Genomic DNA, 26,366 nt, shown 5'->3' on the forward strand with positions numbered 1-26,366 from the left:
TCTGCATCATTCTTTTTCATAACGTGTCTCAGAAATCTCCCCCATCATTCTTTCTGTAATCATTCAGAACTCGTTCATCTCCCTTTTCTATAAATTGGTAGGACTCTTCCATCCTTTGTTTTCATAAGTCTTTGGTTATACCTATCCATTGGTTATCCTTTTCCATCTTTCTCTTCCACAATTCACTCTCCCATCACCATTTCCCATAATTTGATGTAAGTCTTCCCTCCCCTTTTTCCATGATTTCGCAGCCTTCTCCCAGTCTCCATTTCCATATAAGCCTAATCACAAACTGAGATGCAGACGACACAGCACAGAACAAAGGCAGATTTTCTTTCGCTGAATTGAAGTACATTTTGAATTTCTTTCACTTGAAATGCATCTAGATTACTACCTCAGCATTTCAGTTGAGAGGGTAGTTAAAATTGTATTTTGATTTAGCAATAAGAAGTCTGTTTTTGCCCTGTGCTGCGTCGTCTGTGTCGCCTGCGTCACAATTTGCGCCTAAGCTAATGCCAGAAGTCTTCGGTCGTATTTATCCAACTTCGAACTCTCCCAACCAACCACACGAGTGTGGGCTTTTATCCTTAGAAGAAACCATCCCTTACACTGCCTTACCCTTGATCTCTGGCCTTATTCGTATATCACAATATTCCTCCCTTCCTTGCCTTTATATTTCTACAAAGTTTTCCTTTGTCGTAGGGAGAATATAGGGAGAGAGAAATAGGAATAGGTGAGGAGAAGGTCGCTATACCCTTCCAATATCTCCACTTTCTCAATCTCTCTCCATTTTTTCCTGTCATTCTTTTCCACTGTTTGTCGAAAACCAAAACTTTCCGAGTGTCGTGTGGTCTGGTACTTTCCGGGCAAATTCTGGTATGACTTTTTATTCATTTTTCCTCTTTTTCTCTTCTTTTTTTCTTTATCTTTGTCTTCTATATGTCCTAATTGCGGTATCTCCTACCTACCCACTTTTCTCCTTTATATTAGCTCACAGACATTACATGGGCGAGCCTATAAATACCTCTTTCCCCACCCTAATCTCCCGTCGTATATTCTCATACATCAATAAATTCTTATTTTGGTGTATTTCTTATAATTATTTCATTATTATTTTATTTTTTGTTTTAGCTCTCGCAAGTTTCATATTCTATAGCTTTACCCCCAAATATATCGTCCACCTACACAAACACCTCTAGGGATGGGACTTGCGGGACACAGTTGGTCTAGTGGATTCCCAACCCCCCTCTACCCACCTCCTCCTGTAAGACAGCATGTAACAAATTAGATATCGCTGTGTTTATCATGAGTGGGGAAAAGGAAGGATGGATGGGGCATGGGGTACATGAACAGTATATATTAATATGTGGTTTCTGCAGCAAGATATCTTAATACGTCTTACCATTGGGGGAGGGGGGAGGATATTGTGGGGTATTGGAGGGGGAAAGAATTGAAGGTAGGTGAAGGGGGGGGGGTTTACCCAAGTTGGAAGACCTTGTGAAGTCCCCCCTCTCTCTCTCTCTCTCTCTCTCTCTCTCTCTCTCTCTCTCTCTCTCTCTCTCTCTCTCTCTCTCTCTCTCTCTCTCTCTCTCTCTCTCTCTCTCTCTCTCTCTGTCTCTTTTTTCTTTTCTTTTTTTCTTTTTTTGTATTAAAGGTGGTATTCCTTGTCTTGTCTTTTGGAATCCCCGGGGTCCTCTCGCAGCCCTCCAATAGATTCCCATACACCTTTGTCTAGAAATCTCGGGGGCGTTTTCCGGGAAGCCATAGGTATCCATTTCCCGATGTCTTCATAACGCCCGGATCTCTGCTATGACCCATAAGTTTCCACCAGGACATCACCTTTCTCCTCCGCTCTTCCTACTCCTCCCTCCCTTCCTCCTCCTTCCCTTCCTCCTCCTCCTCCTCCTACTTTTCTCCATCTATTCTTCCTCTTGCTTTTCTTCCACCACTTCCTCCTCCACTCTCTCCATTTCTTCCTCCTCTTCTTTCTCCACTTCCTCCTCCAATTCCCCCTTTACCTCATACTCTTCCTTCTTCTCTTTTCCTCCTCTTCCACCTCTTTCACTTCTCTTTTTCCTACTCTTCCTTCTTCTCTTCTTCCGTCCCTTCCTCCTTCTCTTCCTCCTCCTTCTCTTCCTCCTCCTTCTCTTTCTCTTCCACTTCCTCCTCATGTTTCTCTTGCTCCTCCTCCTTCTCCTCTTCCTCCTTTTCCTTTTCCTCTTTCTCCTCCTCTTCTACTTCCTTCTGTTACTTATATTCCTGTTCATCGCCCACTAATAAGAGGATGGAAAAGTAGTATTAAGTATGATCTCCATTGTTATCACCCAATACTGTTATTATTTAGGGTATATAAACAATGGCGCTATTATTTGGGTATTATTTCTATACAATGATAACGATGGTGACGTTGCTGACCTGGTGGTTAATACACATACAGTACCTCATAAGAAAGGAGGAGACTACAAGAGACCATAACGGCCACACTAGGCTGTCACATTCATCTGTGTCGTACAGTTTCCCAAAGCTATATAAAATTCTTTGGCAGCAGCTGGAATGAAATACTTAAAATGACAATAATTACGAAATACACTTTTTCACAAAAACACGTATGTTGCCCTCGCAGCAGAACTTGCAATGAGAATCAACCAGTCTTACATGGAATAAGACTCTCCATTTCTCCTCCTCCTCTTCCTCCTTCTCCTCCTCCTCCTTCTCCACCTCCTCCTTATCCTCCTCCTCCTCTTCCTCCTTCTCCAACTCCTCCTTATCCTCCTCCTCCTACTTATCCTCCTCCTTCTTCTCCTTCTCCTCCCTCTATTTTCGCAGTACAGCTTTGAAGTATAAACATGTATGGAATAATGTATGGAACAAGTCTTGTATGGAATAACACAATATCTTTTTTTCTCTATGTTCCAGGTGTTCTCCAGTGCTCGCGTGTTCTTTAGCGTGGGTGGCAAGTACTACAATGGGCTGCCTTTGGACATCCCTTACATGCCCGATTCAGTCTCCGAGTACGCCCGTAACGTGACGCTCAAACTTCACGGGCGTGTCGGCAAGTTTATCAAGTTACAACTTTACTTCGCCGACCGATGGATCATGGTTTCGGAGATCTTCATCAAATCAGGTGAGTTTATTAGCCTTTTGTCTATTTATTTAATAGTTTATTTATCTAATTATTAATCTATTAATTATCAGCTTATATACTTGTTTTATTTGTTTATTTACTTATCCAATGATTTATTCTTTACCTGCTTATTCATATATTTATTAATTCATTTATCTATTGACCTGTCTATCTATTTATTTTCAATTAATAATAAGTGTCACTCGGAAGGAATATCACTATAAAAGCACTAAAATGGAAATATAAAAAAACAGACATGCCTAGACATAAATACAGAAGGATAAATGTTATGAAGACAGCATACAAATCACCAATCTACACTGAAAATTTTCGAACATTAAATTTAATTGGCGACATCATCGTCTTAATTTACTTAGGTTAAATTCGGGTAAGTTTTGTTTAGTTTTAGATTGTTTTTGGTCTAGTTTATCGTCCCATTGAAGGCCATGTCAAACCACAGACTCAGAAGTGGCCAGTCAGTGTGACTGACATGGACATGGAGTGTTTTAGTAATAAGATATTCATTTACTTTAAACGGGATACAAGTTAGATGTACTTGAGATAGATTTCAAAAAACAATTCTTAGTCTTTCAACATGGCGATAGAACTATTTTTTTTTTCCTAGCCAAGGTTTTTTTTTTTTTTATTTTTTTTTTTTATGACAATTCCAGTTTGCTCAGCTGAGGGGAAGTGTCTGGTTTTGATTGGGGCAAATCATATCAACTACTTCGTTCAATTGAAGAAGGGAATATCGTTTATATGTTCGTGAATGCAAATGACTAACACAATTGTATGCTACTACTGTGTTAGTAGAATGATGAAATAGAAGAAAAAGGAATATTTTTTACTGATTTTATACTCACATCTTCGACTTATACTTACGGCTACACGTAGGCGATTATTTTCAGCATAGGAAAACGTCACTGGTATTAGACACGTTAACTCTTTAGTGTTATATACAGTATACCAGAGGGCTACAAAAAAATTCTTTGTATCTACTAAAAGTGTTTGGCGAGATTCCTTTTCCGTCCGAAACTGTGGTCGACTGCATTTGTGGAAGCTTCCAATAGTGAATTCTTCTTCATAGCTTCCGAGTCGGAGGCTTGAGCAGGTTCAGTGTCCTGAAGTCAGCCACGAATGTTGGGCACTTTCAACATGGTGACGTGCTTTATATATTCCATTATGGCGGATCTATGCAGGTGGAATGAGAAGAAATAGGAGAAGGAGAAGGTTGAGGAGGAAGAAGAGATTTAGGAGGTGGAGGAAGAAGAAGAAACATAGGAGAAGGAGGAGGAGGAGGAGGAGGAAAAAGAAGAAGAAGATATACCAGACAGCGCAGAAGGAAGAGTATGAGAAGGATGAGGATCACAAGAAGAATGAAAAAGATTAGGATAAGGAAGTGATAGTAGGCATAACGAGGACTCCGGGATGAAGATTGCCTTCATACCTCATCAGAGGTCCTAAGCCAGAGAAGAAAAAATCATAAATTACGTCATTATGCTGAAAGGCGTGTGAGAGTTATACACCTTGTCCTTAACCCTTTAGTTGCATTTTATAATAATGGTATTTTTAGGTGTCGCCAGGCGATTTTATTCAGTTGAGAGTGATTTATCTCCATACCAAAAGGACTGAACGTTCCTTTTGAATTTCTGAATTCTATTTTTCCATTTCAACCACGATCTATTTCTAGTAATAATATATATTACACTGCCTTTTTTCACATATTCTTCTCATCTCTCTCTATACCCTTCTCTGTTCTCTCCCTCCTCTTCTTCTTCTTCTGTACCCTTTCTTGATACCCTCCCCCTACTCCTACCTCACCCGCTGTCGCCTTTCTCGATCCTTTCTCAATCACTTGTTTTTTCCTCTCCTCTTGCTCTCCTCTCCCCCCTTTGTACTGCACCGCTCCTTTTCCTTTCTATGATGCGACCTTTCCCCCTTCCCATCCCCCTTCTCTTTCCCCCTTTCATCTTCCTTTCCTACGCCCAAGTCTCCCTTCTTCCATTGCTCTCCCCTACACCCTCGGCCTCTCAAATATCATATTCCGTACCCATATTCACATATATCTTTCCCCCATTTCTCCTTCTCGTTTCTCTCTCTCTCTCTATATATATATATCTATCTATCTATCTCTGTCTATCTATCTATCTATCTCCTTCTCCTCCCCCCTCTCTCTCTCTCTCTCTCTCTCTCTCTCTCTCTCTCTCTCTCTCTCTCTCTCTCTCTCTCTTTCTCTCTCTCTCTCTCTCTCTCTGTGTATATGTGTGTGTCTTTGTGAGTGTATTTCTGTCTCTCTGTCTGTGTCAATTGTCTCTGTCTCTCTCTGTCTGTCTTACTCTTTTAGCTCTCTCTGTTTGTCTTTTTCCGTCTGTCTCTCTGCCTGTCTCCCTCTGTCTCTTTCTTTGTGTCTCTGTCTCTGTGTCTTTCTGTCTCTCTATCTCTGTCTCTCTCTGCCCCCTCTCTCTCTCTCTCTCTCTCTCTCTCTCTCTCTCTCTCTCTCTCTCTCTCTCTCTCTCTCTCTCTCTCTCTCTCTCTCTCTCTCTCTCTCTCTTTTCTTTCCCCTGAAGATATTCCTTTCTGCCACGAAGACTACCACGTACAGTCTGTTATCATCAACTTCCCCACAGTACAGTGGTTCTTCATATCTTTATCTGCATGACCTCCCTTTTGATACCCTGGTTTATTCCTTTTCCTCCTAAGTTCCAGAAATGGCTCACAAAATGTCCTTTTGATTCCACTTCCTGTATCAAATCTTAAAAGTCCTGAAATTCATATCCTTTAACTGAATATGATCGCCTGACACAGACAAAATAAACATACAAATCTATTTAGGTAGTCAAAGCGTTAAAAGAGAGAGAGAATATATATATAGATATATATATATATATATATATATATATATATATATTCGTTACAGATATTACCCTCCCATCATCATTCCTCACCTTCCATTTCGACTCTCCCATTCCAACGCCCATTTACTTGTTTCCGTCATTTCAACCCCATTTTTTTCACGTTTTAAAATAGAAATTTATCCCTTGCCTTCGACATTCTCTCATATTACTTCGATCATAGTCCTTCATTTGTTCTCTATCCTAAATCCACATCTTTGTCTCCATTACTTCCAATTTTCTTTCTTCCCGATTTTCAGGAGTTTGGATTCCCCTCTCGTCCCCCCTTTAGCTTCTCCCCTCCCTCCTCTGTGTATGTAAACCACAAAATTCAATATACATTTCCCGCAATTCTATCAACATTCGCCCTCCTCGCACAAATCCTTTTCTTATTTTCCCATTATTTTGTAAATCCGCCCGACTTCGTGTAATGTTTGGATAATGTCTTTGTAATACAATATTTCACATTTGTGTGGCGTGATTTCAGGAAGGGAGCTACAATTTCATTCCGGGTCTGTTTTCGACTCTGCCTGGGTTTCAGCTGAATGAATGAGATAGACATTGGTTTTCCACTGGGATGGTCTCCGGCGTGGAGTGGTGTGTGATAGTGCAGTTGTTTATTATGAGGTCGTTCAGTATACGCGATGCGTGCGTATACGTAACATTGCGTACCTCCACATTTCGTTTACGCGATCAAGGAGAGACAGGAGTATTTAAGGTCACAGAAGGAAAGCTAATGGTTCACTAAGAGGGAAAATTTAAGAATTATTAAATTAATTAATTGATCAAATAAACGCGATGCGTATGTATACATACCACAGCGTACTTTCCACACATTGTTTGCACAATCAAGGAGAGACAGGAGTATTTGAGGTCACAGAAGAAAAGCCAATGGGTCAGAAGGAGAGAAGACTTGAAAATTATGAAATTGGTGAATAGACAAAATAAATGAATATAATATCTTTTTATGATTTATCTTGTCAAAAATACATGGAAAAATAGGAATGAACTTTCATAGAATTTAGATTGCACGATAGAAAGAGTGAGTGTAGAATGCAGTAAATGTGATTTGCCCAGGTCAGTCATACCGTGATTCGGCACCAGTAAGCAAAATCTATAACCAACTTTGCCGGCCAAAATACGAAACATGCAACATGTATTTTTTTCATATGAAAAATCGGAAGGTGCAAAAGAATAGTATTTTGATGCATTTTGATGGGCTGGGATACGGGACTTGGCCTCGGCTGGGCAAGATTTCTTTTGATATGCAGATCTTGGTCGAAGTGATTAAAACAAGCGACTGTGCAACATGGCTGGGGACGTGCAGGACGGGGATCTGCAACGGTGGATACACTCGGAGTAAGGTCAGGTGGTTGGGGACACACACACACACACACACAAACACACACACACACACACACACACACACACACACACACACACACACACACACACACACACACACACACACACACACACACACACACACACACACACACACACACAAACTTGGACGTCAAAAGAAGAGGGAAGGGAGGGATAAGGAAGAAAACAGTACAGAAAGGGAAAGCGGGAAGGAAGGTTGACAGTTCTGCTGTGTTTGCAAGTGTGAATATGCGCAGGCAATCAAATGGTAAGGCAGAAGAAAGAACGAAAGGAAGAAAGTCAGATAGAGATGGAGAAAAGAAAGAAGGGGAAAGGGATAGGGAAGTAGGAATAGGGTGGATATCGATGGAATTAGAGATAGAGAAAGAGAGAATGGGGGAGGTGGAAGGCGTGAGTGAAGAAGGAGGAACGAAGGGGTGGAAGTAAATTAGAAAAATAAGCAGATGCAAAGAGAGAGAGAGAGAGATAGATAGAGAGAGAGAGAGAGAGAAACAAGCAGACAGACAAAGAGAGAGAGAGACAGAGAGAGAGAAAGAGAGAGAGAGAGACAGAGAGAGAGAGAGAGAAGGATGAATGAAGGGAAAGAAAACAGCCGTCATATTATTTCAAAACTTAGAATAGCCAATACCTTGTAATGTTCTATTTTTTCCACCACATCACGTTCTAAGATTTTGGCGTTTGTCAAAAAAGGGTAAATAAAGAGTGTCTCTTGTTAGGGAGGGGGATGCATTAGAGAGAAATATAATTAACCTGCGGCAGCCACAATGAAAGGAGAAATGTTAAATTTGTGTTTTATGGGGAGTGCTATGGAGATTTATAATACAGCCTAACGGTAGCCAGAATTAAACAAAAAAGTTTGACCCAATTTGGAAGTGATTCATTGAAGTAGACCACAGCAGTTTCTGGAGCTAAAGGGCCGTCACAGAAATGAAATAAGATAGCTTTGCGAGAGCTGTAATAAAATAAAAATAAAGGAAGGTTTCCACCTGGTGCCGCCAGGGACACGGTGCCTCAATGCCGAAGTCGGTGGCGTGCCAGTCGGAGCACCAGATCTGCCAGGAAAAGGTCATCTCGACCAGGTTACGTGCAATCTCTGTCACATGCATCGTCATGAACTGTGGCTGGGGGGGTCTGTGAGGGGGTTTGGAATGCAGGGGTAGGGGGGGGCATGGAAGGCCTCAACCTACACTGGGAGTGGCGAGAATTGAAACCCAACCACCGGAATAGACGGGTACACAATGAATTGAATTAGTAACTGAAAATATGAATAAAAAAGGAAAGGAAACTGTGTTGAAGCAGAGTAAAACCGTATTCAAATTTATGTATATACGAGGTATGGAGAATTAGACACACGAATGCTGTTCTAAGGTCATCTTGCGGATGCTTGAAGAAAGTCACTTATATCTTTATTAGTTATTATTAATATCATTATCACTGTTATTAATATCATTGATGTTATCATTATTATTATCATTGTTATCATTGTTGTCATTAGTATCGCTATCGTTAACATTATTAGTATTATTATAACCATCGTTATTATCACCATTATTGTGATTATAATTTCTATTATTGTAATTATTATCAATCATTATTTTATCATTATTATTATCAATTGTTTTCATCATCATCATCATCATCATTGTTATCGTTATCATTATCATTATTAGTAGGAGTAGTAGTAGTAGTATTCGTAGTAGTAGTATTAATGTCATCATCATCATCGTTATCATTATTATTTCAATATCTATTTTTACAGTTTTTGACAAATGCTACATGTATATGAACGTACACCTATTAGAAGTCCCTTTGTAAATTGAGGAGACCAGGAGTAGAATCGACCGGTCCATTATGCCAACACTTGTGTCCAAACACAACATAGTAACGTTGTATGACTGCTTTCAACAGAACTTTTACATATTCATATTTCACTGGGAGGTGATCAATTAACTTATTGGCTTCAGAGTTCATTCTTTCACTTAAAAAATCTTCTGGCACTGTCCAGAACGTAAAAACATAAACTCAGAGACACATTGCTCACGAAATTGCATTGATGTTGGTAAGAAGAATCGTAATTGTTTAGGCAAACTTAGGTTAGATCGGTTTAGATTAGGTCAGTTTAGTTTAGGTCAGGTCAGTTTAGGTCAGGTCAGTTTAGGTCAGGTCAGTTTAGGTCAGTTCAGGTTAGATTAGGTCAGTTCAGTTTAAGTAAGGTCAGGTCAGGTCAGATTAGGTCATGTTAAGTCAGATCAGGTTAGGTCAGGTAAGGTCAAGTTAGGTCAGGATAAGCTCTGCGCATGAGGACACTGTATTGTAGAGTTACATGTAGCACAGCGGTAGTGCCTCGGAACCTCGGAGTGTTAAACGAATAGAGCCAAAGCCCACGGAACACAAACAAGTGCGTCCTGGCGCGCGTGTTTCGAAAGCGGGCGTAGGGCTTTGGGGCCGCCCAATGACTCGATGTAGCAAACACGGGCGCTCGGTTAACTTCTACAATACGGTGACGTACCCTTTGCTATTAGTTCTCATGCCATGTGCCGTAGATATTATTCGTCTGAGTTTCCACCTGCGGACACGAAGTGTTCGTAGATGAGAGGGACTTTGTTTCTGTCCGCTGATTGGGTGTTTGGTGAATGAAATCGCCGGGCCTTTGCCAGAACAGGCATAAGAAATAAGATAATGTTTAAGAGGAACAGCCCTTCCCAACAAAACAAGGACGACAGATATAACGTGTTTAGTGTCCACAGTATTCTCCCAGTGCCCCGCTTAACGAAATAATGAACAAACAAATATATGTAAGCTAGTCAGGCGCACTTAAGTGCGCGCATGTAAATGCGATCTCTTGTAATGTCATGGACTTTGGCGCAAGCATACGCAACAGGCATATCATCGCGCGCGGGTTGGTATGCACACACACACGCACACACACACATACGCACGCACGTACGCACACACACACACACACACACACACACACACACACACACACACACACACACACACGCATGCACGTACGACATACACACACACACACGCACGTACACACACACACACACACACACACACACACACACACACACACACACACACACACACACACACACACACACACACACACACACACACACACACACACACACACACACAGCACGCACGCACGTATACACGCGCGCACACACACACACACACACACACACACACACACACACACACACACACACATTACGAAGTGGGGAATTGGAGATGTAAGAGCGTTGTAGGTCGCTGGAGTTTGTGGAGGGGTGGGGAAGTTGTGATTTTTCTTTTTTATTCAAATCATTCACATATCCCTTGCGCTGCTATGGCGGACTTAATAGATTTTGATATGGCTAGGAATAGGTCCTTTTGTGGAGCCGAAGAGTCGATTTGCTCGTTCTCTTACATAAAATTGTGTCTTTGGCCAGAACAAAATATGTAAAGATCACTACAGTAGCGAGGTCATAAAGTGAATTTATTTACAAAGGAAAAAGAATTAAAGGAGAGGAGGAGCTAACAAGGAGTAAGCTGAGAGAGGAGAATTAAAATAAAGCAGGCAAATCAGATCAGAAGAGGGGCACAGATGAGGTGAAGAAAGAGAGAGGAAGCAGAGGAAGTAGATGCTGTAGGGAGGAAGGGAGAAGGAGGAGGAGGAGGAGGGGAGTAGGAGGAAGAGGAGGAGGAGGAGAGGAAGGAGGAGGAAGAGCGGGAGGCGGTAGTACAGCGGGAGGACTCGATAGCTCACATCTGTAGCAATATGAAAGGAAAATGGCTTCTATCCTCTCCTTCCGTCAGCCATGCAAGTCTCGAGCTGGCGCGCCCGCCGTTCACCCATCGAGAGGAGGGCGATGGAGGGAGAGAATAGAAAGAGAAGGAGGGACCGTGGGATTTGGGGGGGCTTGGGAGGGGGGGGGGCGGGTCGAGGTTAGGGTTATAAAGTTGTGGATAGTGGCGAGGAAGGAGTTGGGGATGGGGGGAAGGGGAAGGGGAAGGGGGGCGGATTCAGGATGAGGGGTGAAAGGGACCGGGAGGTATAGAAATGGTAAAGGGACGACAGGTGGTTCACTGAATACTGAGGGTAGACGCTTCCACTAGTTTGCGTAGTATGATGCTGGGGACTGTCGAAGTAAATTCATATACGTGCACATACTCGTGTATTTTTGATGTGTATGTGGAAAACTTATATGAGCGCATGCGCGCACACATCAAACAAATTTATATAAAGATCACTTGCGTGTTTGTGTAATGGTGTGTGTGCGTGCGTGTGTGCGTGCGTGTGTGTATGTGTATGTATGTATGTGTTTGTGTGTATGTGTGTGTGTGTGTGTGTGTGTGTGTGTGTGTGTGTGTGTTCATGTGAGTCTATACGTATCATTAAATATGTATATGAAACACACCCATGATATGTGACTTAGGATCCAATTAGTCCTTTAATATGACGTTTAGACTTCATGAGCAATCTACAGAGAATTATTGCGCTCTATATCACAGTCAGTATACAGTTTGAAGCCTCTGATGACTCGCAGTGGTACTCAGTGTGTTGATCCAGTTTAAATAGGCTTCACGAGCCTTATATCTGCTTTATCTAAAATAAGTTTACTTTTTATGAGAAATAATTCAAGTATATTTCCCGTTTTTTTTTTATTACAAACGTTATCTATGATTATAATTTTTTCTTAATCACACGTATTAAGGTAGTTTTTTTTACTTTCCTTTAAAGCTGCGAGATTTCAGTGTATGAACGTGGGTAATTTTGATTTAGATGTTCTACTTACCAATGTTCCTGTACATTTGAACAATCTTCAATCATAATATGTATAAGGATCACCTAGAAGCTATCGCCCAGTGTTAGGGTTATAAAAAAGTCACGAATTCTCCATTAGATTTCGTTCAAAGAAAACAAGAGTTAAGAACGTAATCTTCCTGCATTTGGAATGTCTCTGATTTTGATGATCTTGCGAAAGTGAGGGGTAGGCCAGGCAGGAAGAGAATGTAAGTTGTCAAGTGTGGTATACAGACTTGACGTATGCGCCTGTTGCATTAGGTAAGATCACTAGACCTCATTTCTCTGGTGCAATCTGTGCCGTGAAATGACACACCTAACTCAGGCCCACAAATACAGTAAGAGGCTGATAGAGTATTAAATTCTGGTGTTCTCATGTTTTTATATCTGCTTAAATGAGTAGATATGACATAAATCGCTATTTACATAAAGTGAAAGTAAGCCTCGGTTGAAACACATGATACAACAGCAGACAAAGGTTTTTTATAGAACTTGATACTTGAATGCAAACCAAAGAATCAAGTTGTAAATACTCCTAATGACGTAGGCTATAGCATGGTAGGTAACAAACACCAATAATTTGCGTCTCTCTCTCTCTCTCTCTATCTCTCTCTCTCTCTCTCTCTCTCTCTCTCTCTCTATATATATATATATATATATATATATATATATATATATATATATATATATATATATATATATAAATATATATATATATATATATATATATATATAATATACCTGAAGATAACATTATCCAGTGCAATGGAGAAATAATCCCCTCATGATCTGGTACTTTGTACTGAAGGTGTCAGTTGTGTGTCATTAAACTGATGGAATGTTAGAATGCTTTCATCCACACTTGTATCCTTATCATTAGCCAATAATGTAAGCTTGTGTACACACACAAATATACACACACACGCACGCACGTACACACACAAACACCTCGTGGCACGATGGTTAGAGTTCTCGCGTGCCACTACGGTGGTCCGGGTTCAAATCCCGCCTAGAGCTGAAATTATTTTAGTATCACTGCGCTGCGGGTTGTTACTCCAACTCTCGTGGGTGGTGAGTTGGGGGTATGTGTGCATGTAAGGTCACAGTATTACCCATAGATCGGTCATACGAGCTCTCAGCTCTCATCCGGGAGGTTAATAACTGTCGACCACGAGTCCAACACATGATCCAAATCCATGGTGAATCACACACACATACACAGACACACATACACACACATACACAGACACACATACACACACACACACACACACACACACACACACACACACACGGACACAAAACACAAACACACACACACACACGCGCGCGCGCGCCACACACACACACACACACACACACACACACACACACACACACACACACGGACACAAAACACAAACGCACACAGACGCAGGCACACACACACGGACGCAAAACACACACACACACACACACACACACACACACACACACACACACACACACACACACACACACACATATATATATATATAGATATTTGGAACAAGTAATACTTACGGAGATGTAAAAATAATAGCAGCGATAGTAATAATATACATTGGTTCTAACATAAATTTCAATTAGATACATTTAATTCGGTGACAATGATAGACTTCAGTGCAGTCAACTTGATTAATGTTTTTCAATTTGTTTATTCATTTTTATTTTTTATTAAGAAAATATCTACAGCAGGAGTACTGGAATACATCAATATCTCTCTGCAAAGAGAGGCACTGTGGCTGCTGAGGCTTCTGTTGACATGTTTGATAGTATTATTGTGCAACACTAATCGGATCACAGTCCTCCTGTGCGCTCGCGAAGCCGCACCACGAATCACGCGCACACACGCCCACATCTCTTTTGCGTTGGACAGAGACCAATCCTATGTGTGATATTTCACTCTAAAGGCGTCATCACATTGGGCAATTTTTCCTCCAATCTCCAATTAATCGGTGAAGCCACCCAGCGCCAAAATTTTCCACCGTAAAATTACTATGGAAAACCATTTTGTTTTCTCAACCATTTATATAGAATGTCATATAAGGTTCCTGTCGAAAGCTGCAGGCTGCAAATCTGCTCTAACAGTCGAAGGAAAAATAGCCCAGTGTAAACGCCTTGAATTAGTGGTTTTTCAACCTTGGGTTCTATAGATCTCTAGTGGTCCACAAGTGGGCAAGACAAGAAATTGGTGGTAATTTATGGATGCAAGATGTTTTTATATAACGTTGAAATGTATTCCAAGAAGATATGCAACTGGAATCCATAAGTATAGAATACGTGCGAAAGTAGGTTGAGAACCCTTCCTAAGTGCTTCCTTTTAGGTTCTTCAATATGGTGATTTTTTTTATTTATCTATTTATTTATATATTTATTTATTTTATTTTCATCTATTTTTCATGTCAGATTATGGTGTACGACTGTAGGGAGAAACTAGTATGAGGTGCCTTTCCTCTTTCCTTCCCTCTGATTTTCGTTCACCACCAATTTATACATTGTTTTGTTGAACGCTTTAACTTCTGATTTGGTAATTTTTTTCTTTCGTTTTATGTATATTGCTAAGAACTGACTAGTCATCCTCCAAGTTTTTAAATGTACGAGTTATAGATTTTCCCCTCTGTCTTTTCATCAAAACCATTTTCTTTCAAAATGTCATTTCTTTCACTCAGATAAATTTAGTTTAGGTTAATTTGGGCAGTATATGTACACACACACAGACAAACACACACAAAGACACACGCACGCACATACATGCACGCACGCACACACACGCACACACACACGCACACAAACACACACATACACACATACACCCACACACACACACACCCACACACACACACATACACACACACACACGCACACACACACACACAGTCACACAAAACACGTGATAGAATGTGCAGGCATGCAAGCGCGTGCTACCTTGTGCCCGAAACCTGCACTCGACCATGTTCATGTGCAAATAGGACTGAAAATTATTGCCACTGTCGTTGCGAGGTTGGGGTCGGTTCGGAGCTCCCTCGCTGCATTGTTCGCGGCAGTGCACTCGAGTGCGCATGCGTGAAGGTGTCAGGTCGTTTATGAGCGTTTTGTTTGTACGTATGTACGTATTCTTATGTACCTTTATTTTTTTCATTTGTAATGCGTTTGAACCTCAATGTGTTCATGTGTACATGAATAAAACGTATATATACATATATATATATATATATATATATATATATATATATATATATGGATGCGTGTGCGTGTGTTTGTGTATGCGTGTGTGTGTGTGCGCGCGCGCGTGTGTGTGTGTCTGTTTGTGCGCATGTGTGTGTATGTGTGTGTTTGTGCTTACTTAAATGTTTTTACCAAATTTATAGTATCCGGGTTTTTGAGCCATGCTCATGGGATTGCCGTCTTTACCTTCAATTGGTTTATGGTGTTGTGCTGGATCATTTCTAATTTCAACATGTTTCACGAACATGTGAAAAGGTATGCTTCCTAAAGGGGCATTTAGACGCCCAAACGGTTTGACAAACCCGGTTTGTCAAACAAGTGTTTGAAGTGATGTTTGACCGTGTGAATGGGGTATTTGGTTGTCAAACACGTTCGACAAACGTGTTTGACGACCAAATACCCCATTCACACGGTCAAACATCACTTCAAACACTTGTCTGACAAACCGGGTTTGTCAAAGTGTTTGACCGTGTAATTGCCCCTTACTACCCTTAAGTTTCTTCCTCTTAAATTCTTTTATAACTTGTAATTGCTCTTTAATTTCACACTAAAAAATCCTGTCTCTCTATTTCTTATTTTTCTGTTTTGATATAAACGCTATTATCTCACCCCTCTCTCTTCATTCCTCCAATGAAGGTAGCCTAGGTCTCTCCTGTCTCTGTTCATATGTTTTACCTGTCATGTTTGGGAATATTCTGGTTGCCGCTGCCTGTATTATTGATCTTTCCGGAAAGAAATTTGAGGCTGTTGCATGCGTTGTATTAGTGTAGGTCTGTTTCGATTTTACGAGCTAGCTGAACAAGGAGGAGGAGGAGGAGGAGGAGGAAAAGGAGGTGAGAAGGAGGAGGATAGGGGAAGAGGAGAAGGAGAGGAGGAGCAGGAGGGAAGGAAGGAAAAGGAGGAGGAGGAGGAGGAGGAGGAGGAGGAGGAGGAGGAGGAGGAGGAGGAGGAGGAGAGGGAGCAGTTGCCAGTTGTCAGGTCTCTTTTGAAGAAAAAAAATGAGAAAAGATATTTAAAGTTGACAGAGAAAGGTCTTGGACTCAGTCCAGAGACTGGAGGTACACCTCCAGATGGAGGTTAAAGGCTTTGAGGATGAACAACAAGGAGTGGATTCTCTCATAAGAACATAATGGGAAAAAAAATGCAAGAGAACATAAGGCCTACACCGGGAAGTTTAATTTCCTTTACCGCCTGTCATCCCTGTCCATAAACTTATCTAATTATCTCTTAAAATAATCTAATCTTTTCTTAAAACAACCAGTTGTTCAGCGCTCTCTACTCTGTTAAGTCTATCCCGTTTATTAACCATTTTGCTAGTGAACCAATTCTTACCTATTTCCTTCTTAAACTTCCCATATCTCAGAACTCCCACTAACATCCAACTGTCGTTAGTCCCTCAATGACTGAAATCTGTATAGATATTTTCAGAAGAGTCTTGAAGGAAAGTTGTAGAAGAATGAGAATGGTCTTTAAGAAAACGTGTATCGAAATTGAATTTGGTTCAGAAAAAGAAAAAAGAAAAAAGAGACTGTAAAGGTCTCTGGTTTGCAGACAATGCGTCACTCGAAAATGGATTTATTAAGATAAAAGACAGACTGACGAGCAAACGAGAACAGAAACTTGGACTAAGAAGCCATCAAGCGTGACGACGAAAGAGATCGAGTGACAGCTAAAGAGCGAAATAAATCGAAAAGAACTGACTTTTTTTTTTCTTTTTTTTTGTAATTCAAAGTACATGGTCTTGACATCGAATGGAGAAACGAGAAAATTCAGTAAATAGGCGAAACAAAAAACCTGATAAAGGACCGGAAGAAAGTAAATCAGATGATAAAGAGCGAAATAGATCGAAAAGAACAGACTCTTTTTTGAAAAAAAAATCAAAGTACATGGTCTTGAACTCGGGTGGAGAAATGAGAAAATTCAGTAAATAGGCGAAATAAAAATCCTGATAAAAGACCTGATGAAAGGGAAGAGAAGGAGGAGGAGGAGGAGGAGGAGAGGGAAGAGGAGGAGGAAGAGGAGGTGGAGGAAACAAGGAGAAAAAAGATTATGGAGGAGAAGGAATGTGAGGGAGGGGGAAGGCGCGGGAGAGTTTGAGTATAAGATATTGCATAAATGTGGAATGATATAGGAGAGGAATAATTGAAGACGAAGAAGGAAAAGGGGGAGGGAGAAGGAGAAAATAAAAAGAGGGAAATGTATTCATAGAGCGAGGCGAAAGAGAAGGGTATAATGAATATGGAAATGAGAAAAAGGGGGATGGGGAGGAAAGATAACACAAGGTGGGGATCAATGTACGTTGAAAGTTTGTACAAAGTAGGCAACCACAAGCCGTTTACAGATGTAAAGGGTGTGTGTGAGAGGGAAAAAGAGAGAGAGAGAGAGAGAGAGAAATAGAAAAGAGGGGAGGTTGGAGAGAAGGAGTAGCTATCTGTGGGTGCTCGAACCTGAAGCAAGAAACGTCAGCCCTCCTCTATGTTCTTAGACACTCAGGGCAAATGATCTTCCTCAGAAGCAATCGAGTCTCGAACCCTGGACTCCATCTTTACGATGAAATTTGAAATCCCAATGCAGAGGACAGAGATAAAAAGATGCAATGTTTTTGCACGAGACATCGTTCCCGGCACGTGAACACAAAGGTCCTAGAACGATTCCCGTAGTATATAGATAGCGGACCCTAGCCACGCCTGAACCATTCACGTTATCCTAGAGTACATGGGTCAATCTTTTTTGCTACAGTATCGTTTCAAAAGGTGAATAAAATGATTTGTCAGCCAGAATAAATTCCCTTGTGCAAGTTACCATGGGGAAGGAGTTAAAGTGAATTGATGTCACCGCATCGGAAGGGGCGAGGTAGACAGACCGACCGACCGCGAAAAACGTAAATGTAGGGATGTAGGAAAAGAGGATATGGAGTGAAAGAAGGGGGTAAAGCGGCTTGAAGGGAAGAAGATAGAAAGGAAGGGAAGGTACTAACAAGAGAAGGGAGCAGTAAGGGAACAAGTGAGGGAGAAGGGAGAGAGGGGAGAGTAGGCAGGGAAAGAAGAAAGTAAAGGAGATAAGACAGGGTGAAGGAGGGTGGAGGGGAAGGAAGAAGGAGAAGAAATATGGAGGGAGGGAGGGAGGGAGGGACATGGAGGTCAAGCATGCTTAAATTTATCACCAGAGGAGCGTGGAAGGGACGGGAGAAGATAAGAAACGAGGAGATGGCAGAAGAACAGGAGAGACGAGGAGTGGAGCTCGAGGAGAAAGGGGGAAGGGGGAGGGGGAGAAGGAGGAGGAAGAGAAGTCGAAAGGTGGAGGAAAGAATAAGAGGAAGCGTAGTGATGACGTGGCTTATTGTGGTTTGTTTTAACCCGAAAGTTGATGAAAGGAAGAGATCTAGAGGAAGAGGGTAAAGGTAAGGGCATAACCTCAGGATAAGGATAAATCAAAGGCTAAAAGTGAGGCTAAGGCTAAGAGTAAGGCTAATGATAACAGTAAGGATCCGAGTGAGTCTCATGGTAAGGCACAAAGTGAGAACAAAGTTTAGAGGACGACAGGCACGAGAGTAAAGGTAAGGTCTTGTGCAAGACTAAGGCTTGAGTAAGGAAGTCTGACAATAATGATGAGGATCTAAGTATGACTAAGCCTGAAGTATAAAGTAATGGTAAGGGTGAGTGTTAGAGTTAGAATGAGAGAAAAGGGTTTAGAGCATCGGTTCTTAACCTTGGGTACGAAACCTTAAACCTGTGGTTACGAGACATGATAGCCAGTGCATGATACTGTATATTTACATTGAGAAAGCAAAGAAAGGTTTGTATCACTAATCCTCTTCATATGTCTGCACTGTATTTGTATTGGGTGGGGGTGCGAGAAAAAATTCTGAAATATCAAGGGTACGGGTATTGAAAAAGGTTAAGAACTACTGGTTTAGAGCAAAAGAAGGCTCAAAGTAAGAGCATGAGTGAGGATTATGGTGGGGTGGTTATGGATTAGATAAGAGTAAGTGTTGGTATGAGAATAAAGGTAAGTTGAGAATAAATGATAGGATTGTAAAAAGATTATGAGTGAAAGAAAGGGTAAGGATGAAAGTGAAAGTAAGGACAAAAGAGTAAGAATTAAGGTGAGATTAAGGTTAGCTTGAGGGTAAGAATAAGCCTCAGATTTGGGCTTAGCCTGAGAGTAAGGATAAAAGTTAGGATAAAAAAACAAGAAGAAGAAGTTAGGAAACAGTGGTAAATTCAGGGTCAAAGGGCAAACATTAAGGGTTTAGGCAAGAACCCTTTGAACCAATAACGGAGTCTCAGCAACCTAAATTGAATCACTTATTCCAACCAGAATAAAATAAAAAGATACCTCGAGCATAACCTATGGGAGGAAGACATATATACGGAGAGGAAAGAAGAAGAGGGAAGCAGCAACACAGGAGAATGGACGGGAGTGTAGATAATGCAAATCGGGTAAAAGGAAAGATACAAAGAAAGAGAGGTGACAAAGGAAGAGAATAAGAAAAAAGAGAGAAATAAAAAGAATATTACAGAGAGATGGTAAAAAAGAGAAGCAAAAGAGAAAAGGAGAGAAATAAGCAAGTGAAATGAAATATGGAGAAGGAAGAACTGAGACACAAGCGAAAAGAGTAAGATAGGAAATGAGGAAGAAGATATCGAAAAGAGAAGAAAATGAAAGAAAAGGTGGAGGGTAAAGAAAATTGGTTAAAAGAAAACTGGAAATGAAAATGGTAGTGGGTATGAGAAGAGGAGGGAAAGGGTCAAGTTAAAGAACTGCAGGAAAAAATCTAAGAAGAAATAGAAGGAAAAATGTACGTGTGGTGTGGCTAGAATTTGTTATGTAAAGAAAGAAAGAGAGAAAGAGAGAGAGAGAGAGAGAGAGAGAGAGAGAGAGAGAGAGAGAGAGAGAGAGAGAGAGAGAGAGAGAGAAAGAAAGAGAGAGAGAGGGGTAGAGATGTAGAGATGTAGAGTTGTAGAGATAGAGAGATAGAAGGATAGACAGATATATAAATGCAAGTGTAGATATAGTTGTAGATATAGATATAATATAGATATATAGATATAGATGTAGATGTAGATAGGTGTTGTATTTTGTTGTCAAAAACTAACCTTTCTGTCCTCGTTGAGTCACAGAATTAGTGAAGGAGAGATATGATAGAGACAACAGAAAGAAAGACTAACAAGAGTTAGAAAGTTTGGGTATCTATTGATATATATTGATAATCTTATGACTTCGATATATGGTGTGGGAGGGTCAATCCTATCATAACTTTTGAGGAAGTGATTTAATTCTGATATGTCAGTCAACAGATGGTTTTAATTAGTGAAAGGGAGGTCTCCATCGTGAGCGATGTCGCGATAGATTGTGACACTGTTGTGGTCAATGCTCAAATATCGACATCACATCGTTTGGTGTTTGATACAACAGAATATAGATAATCATTTGACTGAACACAGCTGGAGGAAAGAAAAAAAATGTCAGAAAAGAAAAGAAAAAAAAAGAAAAAAAAGAGGAAAAAAAGGAACAGGAAAAGAGAATGAAAATAACGAAATATAAAAAAAAAAGGAAAGAAAAAGAGGAAAAGAAAGGGAAAGAGAAAACAAAGGAGAAGGAAGAGGGAAGAATAGAGAAGATTTACAAAGGAAATGAAGGAGACTGGAAGGATTGATTAGGATGATTGAAGAAGATGTCTGAATAGTGATAAAAAAAAAAATCACGAACAGATTGCAAGCAAAACTGACGGAAATTGAAAGAACAATTGACACGTGGACTTGTACGAAAAGACGTCAGAATATAGAAAGACAATGACTGTAAACAATTCTAATGAATATATTGGTATTTTGTTGATTGTATTACCTGATAGAATGCATGATGAAATGAAATGAAAATAGAAAGTGCTGCATAACTGAGATGATGGTGATGATGATGATGATGATGATATGGTTTAACGTCACAGACTCCCCTATCGGAAGGCTAGGAAGGTGCCCCTTACAGAGGGCTTTGTAGCGTAAATTTAATGAAACATGCCCTGGGTTCAACTTCGCCGGTGGCAGGGTTCGAACCACTATCTCCTCAACCTTTGCCAGAACAACGACGCCACTACCCGCTTGCCCAGCGAGCCTCCACCGCTTGCCACTAGGAAGGTGACATTTTTAAAATGGAAACCAAAAAGTCTGTAACGCTATTTGAGTCTCCGGCAAGTTGAAATAAACTAGATGTAATTTCTCCCATCTGTTTAGTAAGATCAACTATTATGGGACAAAGGGGGTTATTATGGTAATGCATAAGCCATCCCCTTTGCTGAATAGAATCACTTTGCCTCAACAGATATAAAATCATAAGAACAGAAGAACATAAGAATGGAGGTGACTGCAAGAAGCCTACCCTAGGCAGTTACATGCTTACCACCTGCCGTCCCTATCCACAAAGTTATCTAATCTCTTAAAACAACCAAGCCTTTCAGTGCTCACTACATGGTTGTTAAGTCTATCCCATACGTTAATCCCTCTGCTTGTAAGCCATTTTTTGGTAAATTTGTTAAAGGAAAGCAACCAATGGCATAAGGAAAGAGAATAAGACCCTGTTCACACTAGCGGTTTGAACCGTGCGGAAACCGCGGCGGTACCGCATAGTCAAGGAAACACACTTATACTGTAATTGAACCGGCGCGGTTCAAACCGATAGTGTTAACAGGGCCTAACCGAAAACATGGAGGGCTGTACAGCGAAGGAGGGCGAGTGAAGGGATGGTAATAAAAAGTGGAGGCAGGTGTGCAATAAGCTCTGAAGTGGAGCAAGGTGGATAAAAATGTGGAGGATCGAGAGGTGGAGTTCGAACATGGAGGTAAAGAACCTGCCTACCCTTGTTATAGAGTGGAGTAAGATGAAAGTAGAAATTAAATAATAGAGAAAGGAAAGGCGAGTTACATGTTACATGGACAAACGAAAAAAAAAAAAACTATTGATCCTTGTGTGGCTGTTCAGTACCTAACCTAATTTAGTAATGTATATATATATATATATATATATATATATATATATATATATATATATATATATATATATATATATATATATTGGTGTGGGTAGCTGTTGTGGTAGGGTGGTTCGAGATGGCATTGGAGGCTGAGAGGTGATAGAGGAGTGAGGTTGAAAGGGAGGAAACTGAGTGAAGTGTGAGTCGAGTAGACAGAGGGAGGAGGGAGGAGGTGGTAGTAGAGTTCGGGAGGGGTGAAGGCCGACCATCGCAAGGTGGAGGGCATCACGGCGAAGTGGCCGACACAGGTTGCGTTGATGGCCCCCGATGTCTTCATGTGCCACACAGCTGAGGACCCATCCTCCTCCCCCTCCTCCTCCCTCTCCTCCTTCCTCTCCTCCCCTACTTCCTCCTCCTCCCCACCTCCTCCTCCTCAACCTCCTCTTCCCCGCCTCCTCCTTCCCCACCTCCTCCTCATCCCTCATTTTCTCCTTCCCCGCCTCTTCCACCGCCTACTACTTCCCCACCTCCTCCTCCCCACCTGCTCCACCCCCACCTCCTCTCCCCTGCCTCCTCCTTTCCTGTATTCTCCTCCCCCGCCTCCTCCTCTACGCTTCCTCCTCCCCGCCTCGTCCTCTCCCGCCTCCTTCTCCCCCCGCCTCGTTCTCTCCCGCCTCCTCCTTCTCTCTTCCTCTTCCTTCTCCTCCTCGTCCTCCCCCCTCTGCACCCCCTCTTTCGCCTCGTGTTCTTTCTCCACCCCCTCCTCCACTTCTTCCTCCTCCCATAATCCTCCTCCTTCCCCCTTTTCCATTTCCTTTCGTCCTTCTCCTTTCCTTCTTCCTCTTCTTTCTCCTTCTCCCCTCCTACATCTTGTTTTCCCTCCTTTGCCACCCTTACTTCTCCACCCGTTTCTCTTCTTTCTCCTTGTCCTCAGTCCCCCTCTTCCTCCATCCTTCATTTGCATTCCTCCGCCTTTTCCTTTTCTTCTTCCCTGCCTCTTCTTCTCCTTTGCTGTTTTCTTCCATTTCCCTCTCTTTTTCTTTTTCTTTTCTTATTTTCTAATCGGAAACGTGCGGCTTTCACATGCTTCTAGTCGCAGGTTCGAATCCCGCACTTATTTCACATTTCAACCGGTGTCTTTTACCTGTGACCTGCTTCACCAGCCCCCAAAGCACAGAGGGCTAAGGTGACGGCTTTGGTCTTCAATATCACGAGGTCGTCTCCACCAAACAGTTATATCGACCTTCTTCATCTTTGCCTATTGGGGGTTTCCCTTAGCTGAAGAGAATAACCTGGTGACAGTTCTCTACATTTTAAGGTTTATGTGTTTGTATATATATATATATATATAATATATGTATATAATATATGTATATATATACATATATATATAATATATATATGTATATATATACATATACATATATGTATATATATACATATATATACATATATATATATATATATATGTGTGTGTGTGTATATAAATGTATATATACATATATATATATATATATATATACATACATATATATATGAATATCTAGGGAGCAGATTCTCTTGTATGCATGTGTTGTTAAAGTCGACAGCATTAAGGAGGTTGTTAATCTTCTTATGGGTATTCTCCAGCTTTCTAACCAATACTCTGCCATTTGGCAACTTGGTTTATGCCCACCCTCCAAATGGCAAAGTATTGGTTAGAAAGCTGGAGAATGCCCATAAGAGGATTAACAACCTCTTTAATGCTGTCGACTTTAACAACACATAATACATGTATATATACATATATATATGTATATATATACATGTATATATATATATATATATATATATATATATATATATATATATATATATACATGTACACACACACACACACACACACACACACACACACACACACACACACATATATATATATATATATATATATATATATATATATATATATATATTATTATTATTTTTTTTCGAACTTAGAGTCGTACTTTTAATCCTGTCGACAGCCAGGTCGAAAGGTTGACAGCTAGGAAGAACTTTACTTTTTTTTTAAGTAAGTTTACTTAGTTTACTAACTAGTAAAGTTAGTGACCTTCTAGTTTCTCACGGCAGAAAACTGTTTTGAAAGTGTCACTCTAAACCTCAGGCCCCAAATGCAGCAATCATCACCACCGCTTTCTATGTCACGCACCCCCTCCCCCCCGCCCACGCACGCCCATCTCGAGGGTCACCATCTCGCCGTCATCAATTTGTCATCAATCACCATCCCAGACCAACGTGGTTTTCATGTCTACGTTTTATTGTTGACATATCAGCAGTTTGCTTCCAAAGTTTCGTGTATTATCCATTCGAGAGGAACATTATCCGGTTTTATCCGTAGCTCTTTTCTCGCGCTCTCGCTCTTTTGGGCTCTTGCTCTTCCTTCCGTTCTTTTGCTCTCTGTTTTCCCCTTGCTTTAGCTTTCTCTCTCTCTCTCTCTCTCTCTCTCTCTCTCTCTCTCTCTCTCTCTCTCTCTCTCTCTCTCTCTCTCTCTCTCTCTCACTCGCACTTACTCTCGCTCTCGTTTTCGATCTCTTTTATTTCCTCTGGCTCTATCACTCTCTCTCGCTCTCTTTCGTTCTCTCTCTTGCACTCTCTCGCTCTCTCTCACTTTCTGTCGCTCACGCTTTCTCCATTCACTTTAATCCACCGAAGGTTTACGTAAAGTCGAATAGTTAACCTGACATAGTAGTGGTTTGTATGGGATTTTACTTCCTTCATTGTTTTGGCTACTTGATTTGCTCTTTGAGTTTTTATTTATCCTTTGAGTTTGACTTCCCTTTTTTTCACAAGTGCACAGGGGTCGCTCCTCGCAATGTTTCGTTGTTGTCTCGTCATTAAACCTCGCGTCACCACCAAATAAATGTTTCTTCTTCCTTTCATATATTCGTCTTTCTTGCTGCTGTATTCCAGCTCCCTCTCCTCCTACTCCTCGCCCTCCTCCTCCTTCCTCAACTCCTCTTCCTACTCGTCCTCGTCCTACACCTCCTCCTCCTTCCCCTGTTCTTCCTTCCCATCTTCTTACACACCCTCCACCTCCTTATCGTACACCTTAATATACTCTGTTTTCTTATCTTTTCTTTGCATCATATCTTCATCTCTCTTTCTTATCTTTCCTTACATGTGCTTCCATCTTTTCCCTCTCGTTCCTTCGCTTTCCCCCCTTTGCGTACTTGCCCTCTCGTTCTTACCTCTGCTGCTCCTTTCCTTCAGGACTGTTTCGTCTTCCACCCCCTCGTTTACGTAGGGGCGCAGGAGAGAATATATTGCGAGAGAATGAAATATGGTAACCATCAGTTTTCGCCTGTTTCCGTGTTCAATAACGCCCCCCTCTTCGTGCTTCGACTTCTCCTCCCCCCCGTCCTCGTACTCCTCCTCCTCCTCCTCCCTCTCCTCCTCCTACTCCTCCTCTGGGAGGTTCCTCCACCGCGTCGTGGGGAAGACCCAGAGACGTGGTGCGGGATCCTCAGCTTCCAAGAAATGGCCGCTTTGCGGGAAATACTCAGATACACAAACATACACACACAAATGCGCGCGCACACACACACACACACACACACACACACACACACACACACACACACACACGTACACACACACGCAACGCACACACACGACTCGGTGGCGCAGTTGGTAGAGCGATGAACTAATAGCATGGTGGTGCCCGTAGTACTTGGTTCGAATCCTACCCAGGGCCGAAATTATTTCGGTACAGCTGCGCTTCGGGTCGTTACTCTGACTCTCGTGGGCGGGGAGTTGGGTGTGTGTGTGTGTGTAAGGTCATAGCATTACCCATAGATCGGACCTACGAGCTCTGAGCTCTCTTCCAGGAGGGAAATAGCTGTCGATCACGAGTCCAACACGTGATCCAAAGACCAAGTGAATACACACACATACACACACACACGCACACACA

The 26,366-nt window shown here is 41.4% G+C and overlaps 1 protein-coding gene across 3 annotated transcripts in view; it reads left to right on the plus strand.

Annotated features, from left to right (window-relative positions):
* Positions 1 to 26,366, plus strand: part of LOC143039945 (discoidin domain-containing receptor 2-like) — a 1,367,746-nt gene that overhangs the window by 1,221,308 nt on the left and 120,072 nt on the right. For all 3 annotated transcript variants that reach the window (XM_076210412.1, XM_076210413.1, XM_076210414.1), the window contains exon 8: positions 2,917 to 3,124. In XM_076210412.1, the coding sequence (XP_076066527.1) occupies positions 2,917 to 3,124 (208 nt within the window). The remainder of the gene's footprint in view (positions 1 to 2,916; positions 3,125 to 26,366) is intronic.

This window comes from Oratosquilla oratoria, chromosome 27, assembly GCF_046742065.1.
Source record: "Oratosquilla oratoria isolate Oo_2021 chromosome 27, ASM4674206v1, whole genome shotgun sequence".
Taxonomy (NCBI): Eukaryota; Metazoa; Arthropoda; class Malacostraca; order Stomatopoda; family Squillidae; genus Oratosquilla; species Oratosquilla oratoria.